The sequence below is a fragment of the Coniosporium apollinis genome (assembly GCF_000281105.1).
Source record: "Coniosporium apollinis CBS 100218 chromosome Unknown supercont1.6, whole genome shotgun sequence".
Classification (NCBI taxonomy): Eukaryota; Fungi; Ascomycota; class Dothideomycetes; genus Coniosporium; species Coniosporium apollinis.
In genome coordinates, this window is record NW_006913268.1 from 193,926 (window position 1) to 211,049 (window position 17,124).

A 17,124-nucleotide genomic window follows, 5' to 3' on the forward strand; every position below is an offset into this window, starting at 1 on the left:
CGATGTCAAGTGTGATGCACGTCAAGGAGTGTCACGGATGGAGTTCGCCGCAAATCGTCAGGTATAACGTACACGCTGAGCGTAAGGCTCACCTCGGCGCCTGGCATGTTGACGGCTGATACCAGATGATATTGCTGCGATGCATGGGCAGCATCAATGGGTCACTTTAGAAGAGAAAGCACCGGACCGGACGACGAGTGATTGTGCTGATGCCCTAAAATAACAGGGATCTCCTAGGGCCGCAAGGCCACGGTCACGTGCGAGATGCCGTAGGATTCAGACAAGCAAGTCGTGGTCAAAAAAACGTGCCTACCAAGGGGTTTCCCCGCATCAACACCAGATCTTTACCATCACCACCACCATCAATACCACAATTAATATGCCTCCAATACGCACTAAACGTTCTAAACGTCTTTCTACACCTATCAATAAGGTGCATTATGAGTTTTAGCATTGTTGTTCTACTGCGTGGTTGATAAACTCGTGATTTTCGTGATTTGGGTAGGCACGTTTTTTTGGCCACGACTTGACAAGGAAACGGGTCAACGAATTGGGCTTCAACTCGAACCCGTGCATGAAGGCTGCCTGGATGCACTCCTCCATTGCCATTTGGATGAGTGGTACTAGGAACAGGAGCACTCAGCGTAATTGCAGTACACTTGCCACGTCCAGCCGTCAAAGTCCTATTTATAACAACACCTTCCGTTGAATTCTACAGTTATTACTTAATACATTTACACTACGATGATCATTGTGTCGGTTTGACGAGCTCTCAACTCATAATGAACTGGACGAACGCTGAGATTGAGACGATATAAAACTCCATACAAGATTTCCTCAGTCACTAGACCATTGCTCCGACGCTAGCGATATCTCGAGAGCAACGGAGGCTACACAGAATGGACGCATATTGTGCTGTTCCTAGCGGAGACAGCAGCCACAGCTGCGGCTACTGCAAAAATATTGTCCAGCAGCTTATACAGCCACCGGACCCGAGACCATACACGCCGCCATCAACACGCGCAGCTTCAAAAAGAATCGACTTCGGCTGCCTAGATTCCATATTGCGCAACCAAAACTGCAATTTATGTCGGCTCGTTGCTCGGATGTACAATGCGACCAAGTCGTTTGACGACCAACCCGTGGTTGACCTACGCGACATCCACTGCTATACTGGGTGGGAGGACACTTTACTTTCGAGATCTGGCAAGCGGCTGGACTGGAACCTCTCCCTCACATTCGCTACACTGGACGCCGGATCAAGACCCGGTCGGATACAGAAACGCATGTACCCGGCTGCTTTCAGGCTGCACAGTCAGGATGCCCATCTGCTAGGTCTGGATGAGAGCGTATACAACCTCGGATGGGACGTGAATCCCGAGAAGTGCGACGTCAATTTCATGAGGCTGAGCTACCAGAACTGTCGGCGAATCCACGGAGCGAAATGCGAGCACCCATCCAGAACCTCCTGCGGAAAAGAGGTGAAGCTGTGGACGAGAGCCTCGCTGCCGACCTCCATGCGCTTCGTTGATGTCGAAGATAACTGCATCAGAGTAGTGACGCCGCAGCCCGACTACGTGGCTTTGTCGTACATGTGGGGCGGGGTGCCTATGTTCAAGCTGACAAAAGCCAACCTACATAGGATGGAAACAGCCGGCAGTCTGCTAAGCGTCACTCTTCCCAGAACAATCCAGGACGCCATGGGCGTGACACGTGCCCTGGGGGAGCGCTACACTTGGATCGATGCGATCTGCATTTGTCAGGACGATGAAGATAGCTACCTAGATCAAATCCGACACATGGACAGGATCTACTGTAACGCCGTGCTCACCATCGTCGCGGCTGGCGCCGATCATGCAGACGCAGGGTTGCCATGTTTTCGGCCTGGTAGCAGACGCCATATGCAGGTAGTCGAGGAGATCCAAGGCATGCGGCTCGTGAGCGCCGCCCCGGAGCTTGTGAAGGTCATGGATAGATTCTCCTATTCAAGTAGAGGCTGGACTTTCCAGGAATATGTCTTCTCAAAGCGTCTTCTAGTCTTCACGCCTTTCCAGGTGTATTATTCTTGCAAAACCGAATGTGTCTCGGAGGACTTCCGGGGTCCCCGAGCTCCAAGGGAATACATTGAGGGATTCGAGCTCCCGGAAGGCTCTGCACAGGGTGCTGGGAGGGACTTTCCGACGCATTACGAGACAGTCGTTGCGGCTTACACCCGTCGTGAGCTGACGTTCCAGGCCGATGTGATATCCGCTGTTTTTGGGATCCTAAATCTGATGAGTACGACTCTCAACGAAAGATTCATATGCGGTGTTCCAGGATCATGTGTCTTCGAACACGGCCTTCTGTGGCGATCGAGAGGCCGATTGAGCCGTCGTGAAAGTTCGTCTAGCCGCAGGTCAAGCAACTTCCCAAGTTGGTCCTGGATTGGGTGGGTCGGTCCGGTGAAGTTTAACCTAGGTACAATGCTTGCGAACGATCCACGATTCGCAGAGGATGTCAGGATAATCACGCGTTGGTCGATTAGGCTTCCTCAGAGCAAGCAACGGGCCTCCGTGTTTGAGCGCTTCAGGGAAGATCGAGGCCAAGCTGCGGAGGTTCAGGTAGGCGTCCCGTATAATCATTTTGCCTCTAAGCACTACTGTTTGACAGCCCTATGGGGCCTTTGTTCCTCCATGTGCGAGGCGTGTACGCACAGGGACTCACAAAGGAGCCCATGTTCACGTTCCACTGACTAGAGCGATCAGTGTTCGGAGGATGCCCATCTCGCCTTTACAGAAGAGGGTATCCTCTGCTTCGCCACCGACTCTGCAGTCCTGCTTGTCGAAAATCGAGCCGTGAACCTAAGCGACTATTCAGCAGTCTTCAGGATCTGCCACAGAGGCGAATGCATCGGATGCGTGCTTCTCGACCGGGAGGTAGCGGAGAGCCTACTTGGAGCAAGGTGGAGGCGAAAAGTTCAGGTAAGGTCCAAACAGCCTCTCACACGCGCGGACCATGCACGGTTGTCCTGTCCGCGCCTTGGAGCGGACGGAGTACCCTGCGAGTTCATTGTCCTTTCCGGAGTTTTGTAGCCGAATCTTAAACACAGGGTATTGCCGGCGAAATGGGACGAGTATATTGACGCCGTTCAGGATGGCGGAGTGGATGACGGGGTCCACGAACCTGCGTATAATGTTATGCTGATAGAACGAAAGGGTGGCATAGCCTATAGGGTCGGGTTGGGTCAAGTTCACAAGGCGGGTTGGGGCCTGGCGGGGCCTGTGAGGAAAGAGATTGAGTTGGGATAGGCTATCGGCGGCACAGCCACTTTCCAGCGCGGATATGTAGCCGGCGGGTAACTAATCAATCAGTTGTCCTCTTGTTGTCGCCGTCGTGCACATCCCGCCATACCCATATAAGATTGGCGTGGTAACGTTATTTGCCTGGCGATTACTCAGATGGCGGTTCGAGAAATCTGTGGCTCAAGGCAGATCGTTCTCATCGAATGGCGAATTCTTCCGCCACGGCTCCCCCCTCTTCCAGCATCGAGAAACCCTCACCGTCCATCAAGCCTAAGACGAAGCAGAGTCCAAGAAAGACGTAGTCCGAATCTACCCGTCGCAGTACCGCAGGCATGTTGCAACCCTCCAGCACGGTGACAACGTCTCCAGACTGCATTTCCTGCGGACCAATGCCCAAATAGCCCTTCTCCGTCTGGAAGACGCTTCGACGATTGATCCAGCCTATCATGCCGTGCTGCATCTTGAGGAGGCTATCCGCATCCTTCGAAGAGTTCACGAGATCTAGTTGTAAAGTTTCTCGTGCGGCATCGTGCGCGGCGTCAAGTCTGCCGGTAGTACCCAAGAGTGTGGCAAACATTGTTGTGTAAACGGCTGCACCTTCCAGGGCGTCCTCTAGGTACAAAGCCGAGAGCTCCGTGGCTAATGCAACCGCGGCCTCTACTTGGCTCAATGTCGGCTCCGCATCGGATTGCGCGATGATCCCGTACACGAATCCATAGGCCAGTTGGGCGTAGGTACGGGAGCGACAGTCGAGGCGCTCGTGTGTGAAAAGGTCCACGTCTAGCAGGTAAAGGCGGAAGAGAGCCTCAGCTTTAGATATTCCAGTGGGGTAGTTCCTGTCGCCGAACTGTGAGTACTGGAGGAAATACTCCCGGAACCTGTCCCTTCCACCGAGAGACAGATCTGGCCCCAGAGAACTGATGACATCAAAATGGAGCCCCGGAGCGAAAAGAACTTTGCCATCATCTGACACGCGCCATGTACACGGTCGATCCAGCGAGGCGCGATACCGTTCTAGTTCATCCATGGAACCTTTGCCGTGTTGTAGCCTGGATCCAAAGCGGAACAGTTTACCCATTTCTCCTGCTGCAGACTCCCAATCCGGCACCCATGAGGGCAGATCTGGTCTTTGCTTGGAAAGCTTGCGCTCTCTATAACCGCTGAGCTCAGCATGCGCCAAAATGCTGGTGTCCCTATCCTCCATTATCCACTTCGCCGCGAACTCCGAATACACCTCGACGACGGATCTACCGTATTTTGGCTCGATCGTGTCAACAGCGAGGCCAAGCAGCGCATAGATTCGGTCTCGTGGGTTGGTGGCCTCAAGGACCTGGAAGTCTGCCACAAGGTGCCGGAGCTGCCGATCCGTGTCAGGCTGGCTGCGGAGCATCACGGTCATGTAGGCGGGCTTCCAAGTGGTGTCATTACTAAAAGCACTGAAGGCGCCGCTGTCCATCCACTTCGGATGTTGTCCGAGTTCGCAGAGATGCAGAGTATTCAGCATCGGTGAAAGCGACTCGATTGCTTCGGGTTCGAGGATATCGTGGCCGCACATCAGGACAAGATTTGTAGCCAGAGCAAACTCTTGTAGAATCCACATACGGATCCAGTAGTCGCGCTGAAAGAAGTGCCTGATAGCTTTCCATGCCGGGGATAGCACGGCGAACTTGGGGTACAACGTCCACGCCAGATGTTTCCAGTCTCCCCTCTTGATAAGCAGACCGACTGACCGCAGATTCCCACCCCACCAGAACTTCGGGCCTAGTTGCGGCGCCTCTCTTAGCCAGCCTAGATGGTTCCGTTCGGCGTCGGCGCTGGTTGCCTGTGCGACGTCGTCCCAGCGCCCAGCGGCACACATGCTCAGGATGTAGTCCATCTTCGCTCTGGCAATCCCTCGGAGGGTGGCTAGTGCGAGATGGCTGTTGTCTGCCTCCGGACCGAGCCATCCGATAACCTTGGCGGCTTTTGTGTAGATAGTGCCCATCATCTGGACTTGCTTGCCTCTCTCCTCGTCATCTTTCTGGTTGATGCAGACTGCATCGACCCATATAACGACCTGACCGAATGCACGTCTGATATGGCGCAGAGCGGAAGCAAGATTGGTTGTTGCTTCAACTGGAGAGCCATCAACCGTAATCTTCACGGTAACAGATGGATTTCCCCAGACATATGAAAGAGCCCAGAACTCTGGCTCATCCTCGAGAGAGACTGTGTGGAGGCTGCACTGAATGGGGTCTTTGAATATCCTGGAGGCTTGTAATGTTAGGAGTCTGATCTGTCGCCGACTCGGAAGAAGCACATCATATTTCATTTGAGCTATTGGCCGTGGTATACGTGCGCTAAGTTGAGCTACACTCCAAGGTGTAAATGAATGTTCGGCAAAATGCACTTGAGAAGATAGAAGTGACGGGAGCGAGTGGATGATAGACAGATAGATGGGTTGTAACGCCCGTTCAGCTCACATAAAGGGGCTCACATAACTATTTATGGAACTATCGCCAAGGCCAACTGCTACAACCTTGATTTGTCTTACCTATTTATCAGACAGAGGAGAGGCTGGAGTGATAGAACCCTACATGCCTGGAGGTACCTAGGTAGGTACGGAGTAAGTAGCTACTACTCACCAAATAGACACCTTGGACCCTGAGGCGACGACCCCGAAACTCTGCCCGCGCACGTCACATCCCAGCGCGCCTATCGCCAGCCCTGCGGAGCCATCCGCGAAGATATTCGAGCACCGCCATGTACAGCTCGTGAAAACAATCGATCGAGAACCAGCCTTTTCGTCACCCTCTCTAGCTCTTCCTTGAGCTTGTCCCTGCCCGCTGAACGGCTTCAGCGACCTATCATGGCTCCAATCCTTCCCTTCCGCGACATCAACGTTCACGCTTCGCCCTCCCACTATGCCTTCTCCTCCCCTTCCTCCCCATCCTCACCGACGCTGGTGGTTGACCGGCCGTCCGGAGACCTGCGGCTGCATGATGGGAAGCTGCTGGGCACGCAGCGGGTCTCGAGTATAGCAGGTATTCTGGGGATTATCAAGCTGCGCCTGGGTATGTCCCACAATACAAACCCCATTAGGTACTACTACAGAAGCTAACCCACGGAGTGCAGACAAGTACATCGTCGCAATCACGAAGGCGCAGCCCATGGGCCGACTAAAAGGCCACATGATCTACAAAGTAATCACGACCGAATTCCTCCCTCTACGCGAACGCCCTCTCCACGACCCCGACGAAGACACCTACCTCTCGCTGATCAAGACCCTCCTCAAGACCGGGCCCATGTACTTCTCCTACTCCTTCGACCTCACCAACAGCTTCCAGCGCCAGGCCAAGTCCGACACCTCCGCGCCGCTCTGGAAACGGACCGACGACCGCTTCTTCTGGAACCGCTTCGTGCAGACCGATCTCATAGACTTCAGAACTGGCGGCGGGAATGCGCACGGCTTTCGGCAATCTCTGGGCCAGCAGCCTGGCATGGACCCGTATATACTGCCGGTGATGTTCGGCATGCTGGAGATCAAGAATACGTCGATCAAGGGGAAGCCGTTGACGTTCGTGCTGATCACGCGGCGGTCAAGACATCGTGCGGGTACCCGATACTTCTCGCGCGGCATCGACGAGTACGGCCACGTCTCCAACTTCAATGAAACCGAGCAAGCCATCATCCTCAACGACGACTCGTCCAGTGGCCTCGGCGGCTTCGCAGGCGATCTGGGCTACCAGAACAGCAAGCTCGGCGGCGCCGCAGCACAGGAGCGCCAAGTGCTCTCCTACGTTCAAACTCGCGGCAGCGTCCCTGTCTACTGGGCCGAAGTCAACACCCTAAAATACACGCCCACGCTCCAAATCCGCGGCGTGGAAAGCGCGACCCAAGCCGCAAAGCTGCACTTCGACGAGCAGATCCGACTCTACGGCGACAACTGGCTCGTGAACCTCGTGAACCAGAAAGGGCGGGAGCGGCGCGTCAAAGAAGCCTACGAGCAGCTGGTCAAGAGCCTCGTCTCCTCCCCAACCGAAGACACAGAAGCGGATCGCGTCACGCGCGAGAAATTCCACATCCTCGAGCCCGAACGGCAGAAGCACGAGCTGGACCGCTTGCACTACATCTATTTCGATTTCCACAACGAAACAAAGGGGCTGCGCTGGCATCGCGCGCTGCTGCTGATGGAGCAGCTCCGCGAGCCCGTCATCCAGCACGGCTACTTCCGCGCTGTCGACCTTCCCGGCAGTGGCGACGGAGTCGAAGTAAGGAACAGACAAACGGCTGTGGTCCGCACGAACTGCATGGACTGCCTCGACCGCACGAACGTTGTACAGAGCATGCTCGGTCGCTTTATCCTTAGCAGGATGCTGATCGATCTCGGGATCCTGCGGGAGGGCGAAAACGCCTCCGACGACGCCGCTTTCGAGTTTCTGTTCCGGAACGTGTGGGCCGACAACGCGGATGTGGTCTCGAAAGCTTACTCCGGCACCGGTGCGCTGAAGACGGATTTCACGCGCACGGGGAACAGGACCAGAATAGGGATGATCAACGACCTCAATAACTCGTGTACGAGATATGTGCGGAATAACTTCACGGACGGCCCAAGACAGGACGCGTTTGATTTGTTCTTGGGCAACTATCTACCAGATACGTCGAATATCGGGAGTAACCTCCTCTTCGTCGACCGTAGACCTGTGCTTATACAATCAATACCCTACGTCCTCGCCGCGAGCATCTTCCTCGTGCTCATCGGCTCCTTCACGCGGCGGTCCGCAGACGCGACGGTCTGGCCGCTGCGCCTACTCATGCTCACCTGCTTCGGTATCGCTGCTGCTTGCGCGCAGTTCATTTGGTCGCATGGGACGCTATACGTACGTATAACCCCCATCCCATTCCGCTACGTCGCGGTTGTGCTTCACTGACTAGGAACAGGTCAACTGGCCCAAACTCAACACCCCGCCGCACGCAATCGAGAGCTACCAAGACGCGCTTAGTAGGGTAAGGACGGCGCCGGTTATTGGGCCGTTGGTTGGGAGGCATGAGCGGGGGAAGAGCGAGGCGAGGTTGGGGTATTTGGAGGAGGGGAAGAAGAGGATTGAATGAGGGGTTGGTGATGGGTTGTAGCAGTTAGGGACAAGACGTCATGTTTAGAAGATACATATCCGGATAGAGCTTTAGACGCCGCTCCCGTTAGTTTCTACGGAAGAGAAATCTTTACGGTGTGAGCGTGGAACTGCCTCTGCCGTGCCTGCTGTCAACGTGTGTGACGTATTCATGCCGTGGGTGGTCTCGCGGCGAGTTTAATCTTGCTGCAGCTAGGACATCACGGTGTTCAACGCGCACGATAATATTTACGGGCACTTCAATGCAATTCAAATGGGTATCTTTTCGTGTCTACAACAGCTGTCCAGTTCAGCGATCATACGCCTACTGCTTGCACCTCCGCTTCCTTGACTTGCTAGTCGGTGGTGCTTCGTCGATACTGCCACTATCATCAGCCAGCTTGACTGTGTCGTCCTGCTCAGCAACGATGGTAGCTGCGTCGAGGTCGTCCTCAGCTGCCTCTATCTCTACCTCAGCCTCAGACGACTCGTCGGAAATGCCATCACTGCTAGCACCCTCCGAGTCCGCCGCCTCCGCACCAACCGGCTGATCATTATCCCCAAACCCCTCAAAGCTCTCGCCCTCATCCTCCTCCTCCTCCTCCTCCTCCTCCTCCGCCCTCCCCCTCTTCAAGCTCATCTCCCCCAGTCTCCCCTCCCCCTTCTGGAATCTCTCCTCCTGGCCCTCCTGCACCGATGGAGGCGTAAACCACGGCAAGCGCCCCCTACAGAAATCATTCAACACCATCTTAGCCACCCCATCCAAATCCGCCTCTCCGCCCTTCAAAAGCCTCCCCCCCTTCCTCGCCAGCATCTCCAAAAACTCCAGCGTGGTGTCCCACCCCTTGATCTCATACGTGCGTTCCACATGCTGCCTCTTCACCTTCCTGAGCACCGCCTCAATATACTGATGCGGCTCCTCCAACTTCTCCACTCTGACCGTGCCTCTCAACAGCAGCTCCTCCGGACTATCGTTCTGCTGCGGCGGCACGATACCGGGGCAGTCGATCAGATAGATGCGTTTCATAAGGGTGATGTACTGCCAGACCTTCGTCTCGCCGGGCTGCGGGGCGACGGTGCAGACCTTTTTCTTGCGGAGCGTGTTTATGACGGACGATTTGCCGACCGAGGGGTACCCGATGAGCCCGCAGGAAATTTGTTTGCGTTCTGAGTGGAGCGAGGAGAATTGGCGGAGGAGGGCGATGAGGGAGCCTTTGCCGAAGGAGTTTGTGATCGACGCGTGGAAGGCGAGGGTGGGGTGGTCTTTTGACAATGTTCTTACCCAGGCGGCCTGGATTTGAGTCACCATCAGCGCTGGCGTTCTACAATGATGACAGGGATGACAATGACGCAGATGGGAGGAGGATATGTATGAATCATTACTAAGAGAACCGCCACAACGGGCCGCTCGAAAGAACGACGGCGAAGTCCTCAACTCAAACGAAACATCCTCGCGCCCTGTGAGACGCAGCCTCCAAGACGGCGGCTGGTCAGCTCCACTGCCATGACGGTAGAGAGCGGCGGGCGCGAGATCGATATCCCAAAGTTGTAACAGGCGGTCTTCCATTGGGTTGCAGCGAGTGCAGGAAGGGGCCTTGACTTAACGATGGGATGAAGAGGGTGAGACGGGGAGGGAGAGGAGAACTTACGGCGACTTTTGAGGGTACGAGGTCCACTTTGTTGAGAATGAAAACGAGGTGCTTGTGCGGTGCTTCGGTGGCAATGTACTTCTCTACAGATCTGCAGCGCGTGCCTTCGGGGTCTCGCGCATCGAGGACGTGGAGGATGACGTCTGAGCTGTCGATGACTTTGTAGAGCTCGTTCCATATTCTTTTCGACTGGCCTTTGCTGAAGACGGGCTCGATGGCTGAGGTAAGAGTGCCGTCCGCGTTGGTGCCGTCGTCTTCTTGCGCACCGGCTCCGGAGTTACCGCTCAGGAGCTTCGCTTGCTCAAGTCGGTCTAGGTAATCGTCGTGCATCTTGACGGACTCCCCAGCCAGGTCTTGGAGCGAGCTCACGCCGAGCTTGACGCGCTTCCTCTGAGCCTTGGGGCCAAATGTATCGCTGAACGGCGACGTCTCCACCGTCATCTTCGCCGCATGCTGCTTAACGCCATTCTTCGTCGTCGTATCTCGAATCAAACTCATAGGCAACTTATTCTGCCGCAAAAGGTACGAATACGGATCCGCCTGCTGCGCCTCAACGGCCCCCCGAAATGCGTTCAGCGCATCCTGGCTGATGACCCGCGTGTTGCCGAACCACTTGCGGTTGGGCTCGATTACGGCCTTGGGTTTGTCTCTCGACTGGTATGAGGCGGCCTTGGTGATTTTGCCGCTGGCATTCCGCTGCGCCTTGCCTTCTTTGAGGATGTTGAGTTTTTTGACCTTTTTGGCGTCGCGGTAGAAGTTCTCGCCCTTCATGCGTACGTTGGCCATGCCGTCGCCGGTCGTGCCGTCGCGCTCTTTGCGAGCTTTTTCTTTCTTGAAACTGCCCATCGTGCCGGCCGACTGGGAGTATCCGGAGTCTGTGTGGTGTTGCGGTCGGTATACTGTGCTAAGAGCCTTAGAGCGTAAGTCGCCGCTCTGTGCAAAGTGGTAAGTCGAATTTGAAGTTTTATGGACCTAGAGGATGCCAAGGTGTGGTGCAAAAAAGTTCCAGTCAAGTCTGTGCCCTGCCAAGCTTTGCGGACTGCCGAACCAGCTCGACGACACCTCCGTGACTGGAAATCCGCTGCACGCTGAGGACATTGTAACCCCCTTCCCAGCCATGCCTCCATCAATGCCGCGGGCAGCGGTCCCCACATCGTCGTTATGCCCATCATGCTCTCGAGCAGTCAACCCCCGCCGATGGCTCTCCTCCACAGCCACTCTCTCCCAGGTCGGACCAGAGTCTCCTCGCTACATCGAAGTCCCTAAAACCCCCCAAACTCGTGCGCACTACAAGCCTCCCGTCAAAGGCGTGCTCCCCGTCCCCCGAGAGATCTTCCCCCGTGGGGCACCCAATAAAGCATCCCCCGTCTACCTCGTCCGCGCAACCCCCGAACCAGACAGCCAACGCAAAGCACCAACCGGCCCCGGGTCATCACGACTAGCATGGAAAGAGCGAATGGCCGAAGTGCGGCGGAAGAACCTCCGAGAGGGCATCATGGAGCTGCAGAAGCGCAAGCGCCAGACCGACAAGTACTTCGCTGAGCGCGGAGCCCGCCGACAAGCCGAGCAGAAGGCGCTCATTAGCCAGCCGGAGCGGGACGATGAGCTGTTGACGCAGTCGAGCATCAGCGTGGAACTGCGAGACATCCTGGAAGGGCGGATGAAGATCCACGGACCGGATCCGGCGAAGCTGCAGGAGAGTGCTGCAAAGTACGAAGCCAAAGCGAAGGACAAGGAGGCCTGGCAGATGGACTCGCTGCACATGCTCTATATGCAGGCGAAGGACTTCATCACCACGGAGGCCCAGTTGGATGCTGCAGTCGAGGAGGCCTTTGGGACGGAGGAGATGCCGAAGAGGTTCGGCGCGCTCACTGATGGGTTGAGTATGTGGGATGTTGCCAAACCGGACACTGTGGCGCAGTTGTTGAGGAAAGCGAATACGGATGATACGTCTACCGGTGGAGACTTGGCCAGCTTGAGGCAGGAGCGCTTGAAGGAGATTGCGGAACAGCTGACGGGAGGGAAGATTTGGGATCATCAGGAGAGTGCTTCGGGTCGGTCGTATTAAAGCATTGGGGCGTTGTATCATCTCGAACTATCCATGTTTTTTCTGAAGGCTCTCAATATATAAATCGTCACCTCCTCGGCAGGAGCAATCTTTCCTCCTTTCCAACCCCTCACCTTCATTCTGCAATATGACCTTGGGCCAATATACAAGTCTTGCAGTCAACACCTGAGCTCTTTCACTTCACCAAAGCAAGACCCTCTTGTCTGAACCGCGAAGCTGCTTCTAGTCGCTGCGTTCAGCTTGTCCAACACGGAATCCGGCATTTCCAAGCGCGCTAGCTCGCAAGTTATATAACTCGGTCGAGAGTGGGACTGGTTTCTCTCATTCAACTCATCGTCCAGTACATCTGTCCTTACGCCTTATTCCTCTACTTCAACCTCACCTTCAAACCCACGCTGACTCTACCAGCGTCTCTATTCTCACTTTGATCGTGAGCACCACTCTTTGGCTTCAGTGGGTTCAAGATCGATGCTCAGTACAGTTTCACTTAGCAGTCACGGCGAAGCTTCGTTGAAAGGCGTCTGACTGACACCTATCCCCGTTCACTCAACCTGACCAACCAAACGAACAACTCCATGGCGACTGTCGGAGCGGCATCGCCGCCCTTCACTGCGTCAGGTGAGCTAGAATCTAGATTGGGTTGCCTGCGAAGGAAATTGACACTATTGCAGCTGCCAGATGCCCGACTCGAGTGATAGCTGCGACCGGCGCTATCGACACCGTCAAGATTCCGGCTTACGTTATCGACGATGGCAAGAAGCCGAAGTTCACCCCAAGACAGCTGATAGCACTGGCTATCCTAAGCAAAGAGAAGCGGTCCGCAGACTTCGATCAGATTCTTCAGTGGCTTCATGGCAACTTCGTCTACTACCAGAAGACACTCTCCACACCAGATCTTGAAGGATGGCTACGTACCTACTACAACCCCAAAGTTGCAGCCAATGTCTCTTTATCCAAGACGCTCAGGGAGGAGCTCTTCGATGAGAACAATCGGTATGAACGAGTCTTCCAGGCGCGCGGCGACATCTACAGCATTGTTCCCGGAGCGGAACGATTGATATTTGCAACGTTCAATATCGATCCTGTCCCGTTCCCCTTCATGCGACTGCCGGCCGAAATACGAGCTATGATCTTTCGTTACGTCCTTCAGTACTCCACGTACTGGGCGCGCCTGAGTGTCAACAAGGATGGAAGCCTGTATAGGAATCGAGTATCTATGGGTATTCCTAGGCCTAATATCACCTTTCCGCCAATGGCATCAATTCTTACCTTGCTTTTGGTAAGTAAGCAAGTGAGCCTCGACGCACTCCCAATCTTCTACTTCTACAACTACTTCAAGTTCGACTCCATGAGGATTCTAGCCACGTTCCTGAAGCGGATGGGCCGCACTCGTCGTGAGCACTTAGCTCATGTTGCCATCGAATGCTCGTTCAAGAGCGAACAAAACACCGGGGCCATATCCGCCTTTCGCCTGCTTGCTGAGTGCAAGCGTCTCAGGACCTTTCGCTTCACCGCCACGTCCTGGAACGGCGCGAAGGTCGAGAATCTTGGATTTCACCAATTGTGCTTTCTCAGAGGCTTGGAAGAGGTTAGTGTAGAATTCTACGGTGTACCTGAGCAAGCATTGTTGCGGACTCGGGAAGTCGAAGCGATGATGCAGCTGCCGAAGCCCCAGGAGACACCGAAGCCGACTAAGACTGCAGAACCGAAGAAGAGGAAGGCTGCGGCTGCTGCCGAAGGGGGAACCGGAGAACCCACGAAGAAGCGCAGCAACTCGAAGATCACGACCGTGCCTGCCTAGAGAGCCACTGACGGTGCAGAACAGGTGTTTCCACGCACTGCGTGGACAGTATCTGCCCTTGACGGCCCCCTTTGCCCTTGGCTGTTTTGGCGGTCGTGCTCACAAAAGTGTTTTCTGAACATCTGCGGCATTGGTTCATGCGAGTATTGGGGCTTACAGGCTTAGTCCGAGCGTTGCAAGCGCTTCTGTGCAAGGCGGCGTAGGCGGCAAAAAGGGATTTCATGGGTTTTTTGGTTCTTGGCGTTCTTTTGATCTGGACGGACAGAATCTACTGGAGAAGCTATTTTCTTCATCTTTCCGTATTGCGGAGCTTCTAGCTGGGAGGCTATCTGCGCTTCGAGCATCCCGGGAGTCGGTTGGTGGTGCTCGTCCTTTTCAGATCTCAAAAGTGGTTTGCTAGGTCAATCAATGCGGATCAAAACATCCGTCCGCATACTCTGTGACTGCCTAGGTATTCTCCGTTGTAACTTGACAATGCAAAGCCGTCTTTCGCGAATGTAGCAAAATACCATGTTGGTTAGACATCCATGCTCAATATTCGCATGTCCTTGCTGTTCGATGAAGCTTTGTGGCGCGCTGCGGGCAGCCTTGGCTCACCACCACCTTCATTTGCTTCCCACGCTCCCGCAATCTCCTCTCAACTACAGACACAAGCAGCCAAACCTCGCGAAACATTGCTTGGTCCTACTGTATCAGGGACAAACCAGGCCCAGCGCGGAAACAGCGCAGATGAACTGCCCGGCACCCCAGAATGTTCAAATTGGCACCGTTCATCACCGTTACATTAATACTGACGGATCAATATGATAATGGCTTACAGTTTGGCGGGTACTGATCAAACACAAGGACCATTGTTCGCATTCCGGAGTCCCATTCTCCACGTTTCATAATCCCGACCGTCTTCTCGAATCTCGCTTGCATGCAGATCTTATGTTCAAAGTCACTCCCAAAAATTCGCTCCTTTGATTATGACATCAGGAAGCGAGGGGTTACAGCCATTGAAGCATCCTGTTTACCTTACCGTCTGCAGTACTCTTCTCTTCTTTACCTCTCAACCGCTGTGCCTGAGTCTTGCCGTTGGAGATTGAGTAGGAGCACAAGAGTTACAGCAACCCACGGCGGAGCCTTGAACAGTGCCAAAGACTGTCTCAGTAATGATATGGCCTTCAGACCTCTATCGACGTTACTACCAAAACAGTGAAAACCAAAACCTTTGGTCCTCGCAGCAACATGCATGCCACGCCTTGCCTTAGCACGCCTTGCTTCGTGCAGAGGTGAGACGCAGATGTAATCTTATGAGGAGTCTTCAAGACTCTGCTGGTGCCCAGTCCGCTTTCCTTTCATCTTCTCACATCAAGTACATCAGTTACTCAAATTTCAAATATATTTCCCATCTCCAACATCATATTACTATGAAGATCTCTCTCACAGCCCTAACCCTCGGCCTCAGCGCCTCAGCCCTCACACCCCGCCAACCCCCTTGCTGCTTCACCCTCACCGCCACCGGCGGTTCCGGTGGTCCCCTCGGCCAGCTCGCCGACGGCCAGAACCGCATCGGCCAAGGCTTTCCCCCGAGCACCTACTGCATCAGCGAGGACGGAGGCCTGACCGACCAGAGCGGACGCGGATGCATCCTCACGGGGCCGACTACGCAGTTCCAATGTGACACTGGTGCTGGAGCTATGCCCGGCTTCTCGGTTGCCTGCGATGGCATGCTTACCTACAATCACACGTCGAAATTCGTTGCTTGTCCTACGGGCGACCAGGGCGGTTTCAATGTCTATGTCAGAGCTCCACTGGGCCAGGGAGGGTGTGTTGATGTGACGCTTGCGGCGGACTCATGTAGGGCAGGTTGTCCTGCTCCAAGCCCGGCTCCAGCTTCAGCGGCACCAGCTGCTGCTCCAACGCAGAAGTCCTGCCCCCCGAACTTATCCGGCATGTGGGAAGTAAGCTCGGCCCCCGCTCCCATCCCACCCCTCCTCTCAAAACCCACCCAGCTAATCCACCCTCCTCCACAGTTCCCCCACCTCATCATCTCCGTCGACGAATCCAACCCCTCCAAAGCCCAGGGGACCTCTTATAACGGCCACGTCACCTCAAACAAGAGCACAATCTTCAACTTCGACTTTCCCGCCTCCCTAGCCGGGAAGACCTGCACGCTGGTCTTCCTCCTCCCGACGCAGGACAGGTTCGTCACGTCCTCCTTCCGGCTTAGTGGGAGCGGGGAGGTGGTGTTCGCGCACCTTAAGGGCGCTGCGACTGAGGAGACGACGTGGGGAAACATGCCGACGTGGACGGAGGACTATGGAATGCAGAGCTTGAAGCCGGGGAATGGTTATGTTGTTACGAGCTTTGCGTGCCCGGCGGGGAAGAGAGAGGGGTATGTTATGGGTGCGATGTTGCCGCATAAGGATCCGACTAGCTTGGAGTGGTTTCAGGACTATAACCCGGAGCCGATTGGGCTGTATGTTTCCGCTTGTTGAGGGATGCCGGAGTGGTAGGTGAGTTATGCACGCAGTGATAGTCCTGGGGGAGTGGGATGAGTTCCATGTGGCATGACTTGGAGATTCACGTCTGATGTAGACAGCAGCATTCTGTACTTTTTATATGCATTCCTCGATGAACGTGCTCAATGCTCACTTGTTCCCGTTCTCCACGCGATGTTTATGTGTGATGTTCTGACTTACGACTTTGTTGCTTGCCCGCTGGATTCAGGGGTTGGGGCGCCACACCACGTGACGCGCCTAAAACGCGCCCTCAAACGCGCCCTCAAACGCGTCCTCCAACGCGTCCTCCAACGCGTCCCCCCAGCCCCGGCCTCCTAATCTCCGTTCCCCACTAGCGCGAAACCCGCCCATATAACCCGACCGCATTCCCTCCCACTCCCATCTTCCCTTCCTCAGCACCGGCGTAGGACTCCGAGCAGACTACGACCGATTGCCCAAGGCGGAGTAGAAAGCTCCATCGCGGGGGCCGAGCAACCGATTTACCCAAATCTGGGAGTTCGGAATCGCGGTGGACTTTCTCTTCCCTTGAATACAGACCCTGCTCTTCACGAAGAAGATTCGATCTAGCGCCTGTCGATGCCTTTTGAGGCTGTCAGATCGCGACGACAGAGCGTCGGTCAACAAACACCTCCGGGTGGTAGGCCTTCAGCATGGACATCCGCGGTGGTGACGCCCCAGGCGACGACATGGCCTCGATTACGACTCCACCGTCGGTCAATGCCCTCACG

General features: G+C 55.1%; 7 protein-coding genes across 7 annotated transcripts; 5 read left to right on the plus strand and 2 right to left on the minus strand.

The window, feature by feature from the left end:
- Positions 1-1,106: 1,106 nt before the first annotated feature.
- W97_01694 (uncharacterized protein) lies at positions 1,107-3,287 on the plus strand (the record flags this gene model as incomplete). Its single annotated transcript, XM_007779599.1, has 3 exons — positions 1,107-2,600; positions 2,745-2,960; positions 3,132-3,287. 3 exons carry the CDS (start codon positions 1,107-1,109, stop codon positions 3,285-3,287), a joined length of 1,866 nt encoding a protein of 621 aa, XP_007777789.1.
- A 190-nt stretch (positions 3,288-3,477) lies between these two features.
- On the minus strand, positions 3,478-5,592 carry W97_01695 (uncharacterized protein; the record flags this gene model as incomplete). Its single annotated transcript, XM_007779600.1, has 1 exon — positions 3,478-5,592. The coding sequence occupies one exon, from the start codon at positions 5,590-5,592 to the stop codon at positions 3,478-3,480; it is 2,115 nt and encodes a 704-aa protein (XP_007777790.1).
- A 537-nt stretch (positions 5,593-6,129) lies between these two features.
- W97_01696 (uncharacterized protein) lies at positions 6,130-8,372 on the plus strand (the record flags this gene model as incomplete). The annotated part of the gene is made up of 3 exons (XM_007779601.1): positions 6,130-6,334; positions 6,396-8,140; positions 8,202-8,372. The coding sequence occupies 3 exons, from the start codon at positions 6,130-6,132 to the stop codon at positions 8,370-8,372; spliced, it is 2,121 nt and encodes a 706-aa protein (XP_007777791.1).
- A 324-nt stretch (positions 8,373-8,696) lies between these two features.
- On the minus strand, positions 8,697-10,866 carry W97_01697 (uncharacterized protein; the record flags this gene model as incomplete). The annotated part of the gene is made up of 2 exons (XM_007779602.1): positions 8,697-9,662; positions 10,021-10,866. The coding sequence occupies 2 exons, from the start codon at positions 10,864-10,866 to the stop codon at positions 8,697-8,699; spliced, it is 1,812 nt and encodes a 603-aa protein (XP_007777792.1).
- Positions 10,867-11,137: 271 nt separating this feature from the next.
- On the plus strand, positions 11,138-12,088 carry W97_01698 (uncharacterized protein; the record flags this gene model as incomplete). The annotated part of the gene is made up of 1 exon (XM_007779603.1): positions 11,138-12,088. One exon carries the CDS (start codon positions 11,138-11,140, stop codon positions 12,086-12,088), a length of 951 nt encoding a protein of 316 aa, XP_007777793.1.
- A 575-nt stretch (positions 12,089-12,663) lies between these two features.
- On the plus strand, positions 12,664-13,889 carry W97_01699 (uncharacterized protein; the record flags this gene model as incomplete). Its single annotated transcript, XM_007779604.1, has 2 exons — positions 12,664-12,706; positions 12,760-13,889. 2 exons carry the CDS (start codon positions 12,664-12,666, stop codon positions 13,887-13,889), a joined length of 1,173 nt encoding a protein of 390 aa, XP_007777794.1.
- A 1,412-nt stretch (positions 13,890-15,301) lies between these two features.
- On the plus strand, positions 15,302-16,372 carry W97_01700 (uncharacterized protein; the record flags this gene model as incomplete). Its single annotated transcript, XM_007779605.1, has 1 exon — positions 15,302-16,372. One exon carries the CDS (start codon positions 15,302-15,304, stop codon positions 16,370-16,372), a length of 1,071 nt encoding a protein of 356 aa, XP_007777795.1.
- Positions 16,373-17,124: the final 752 nt, after the last annotated feature.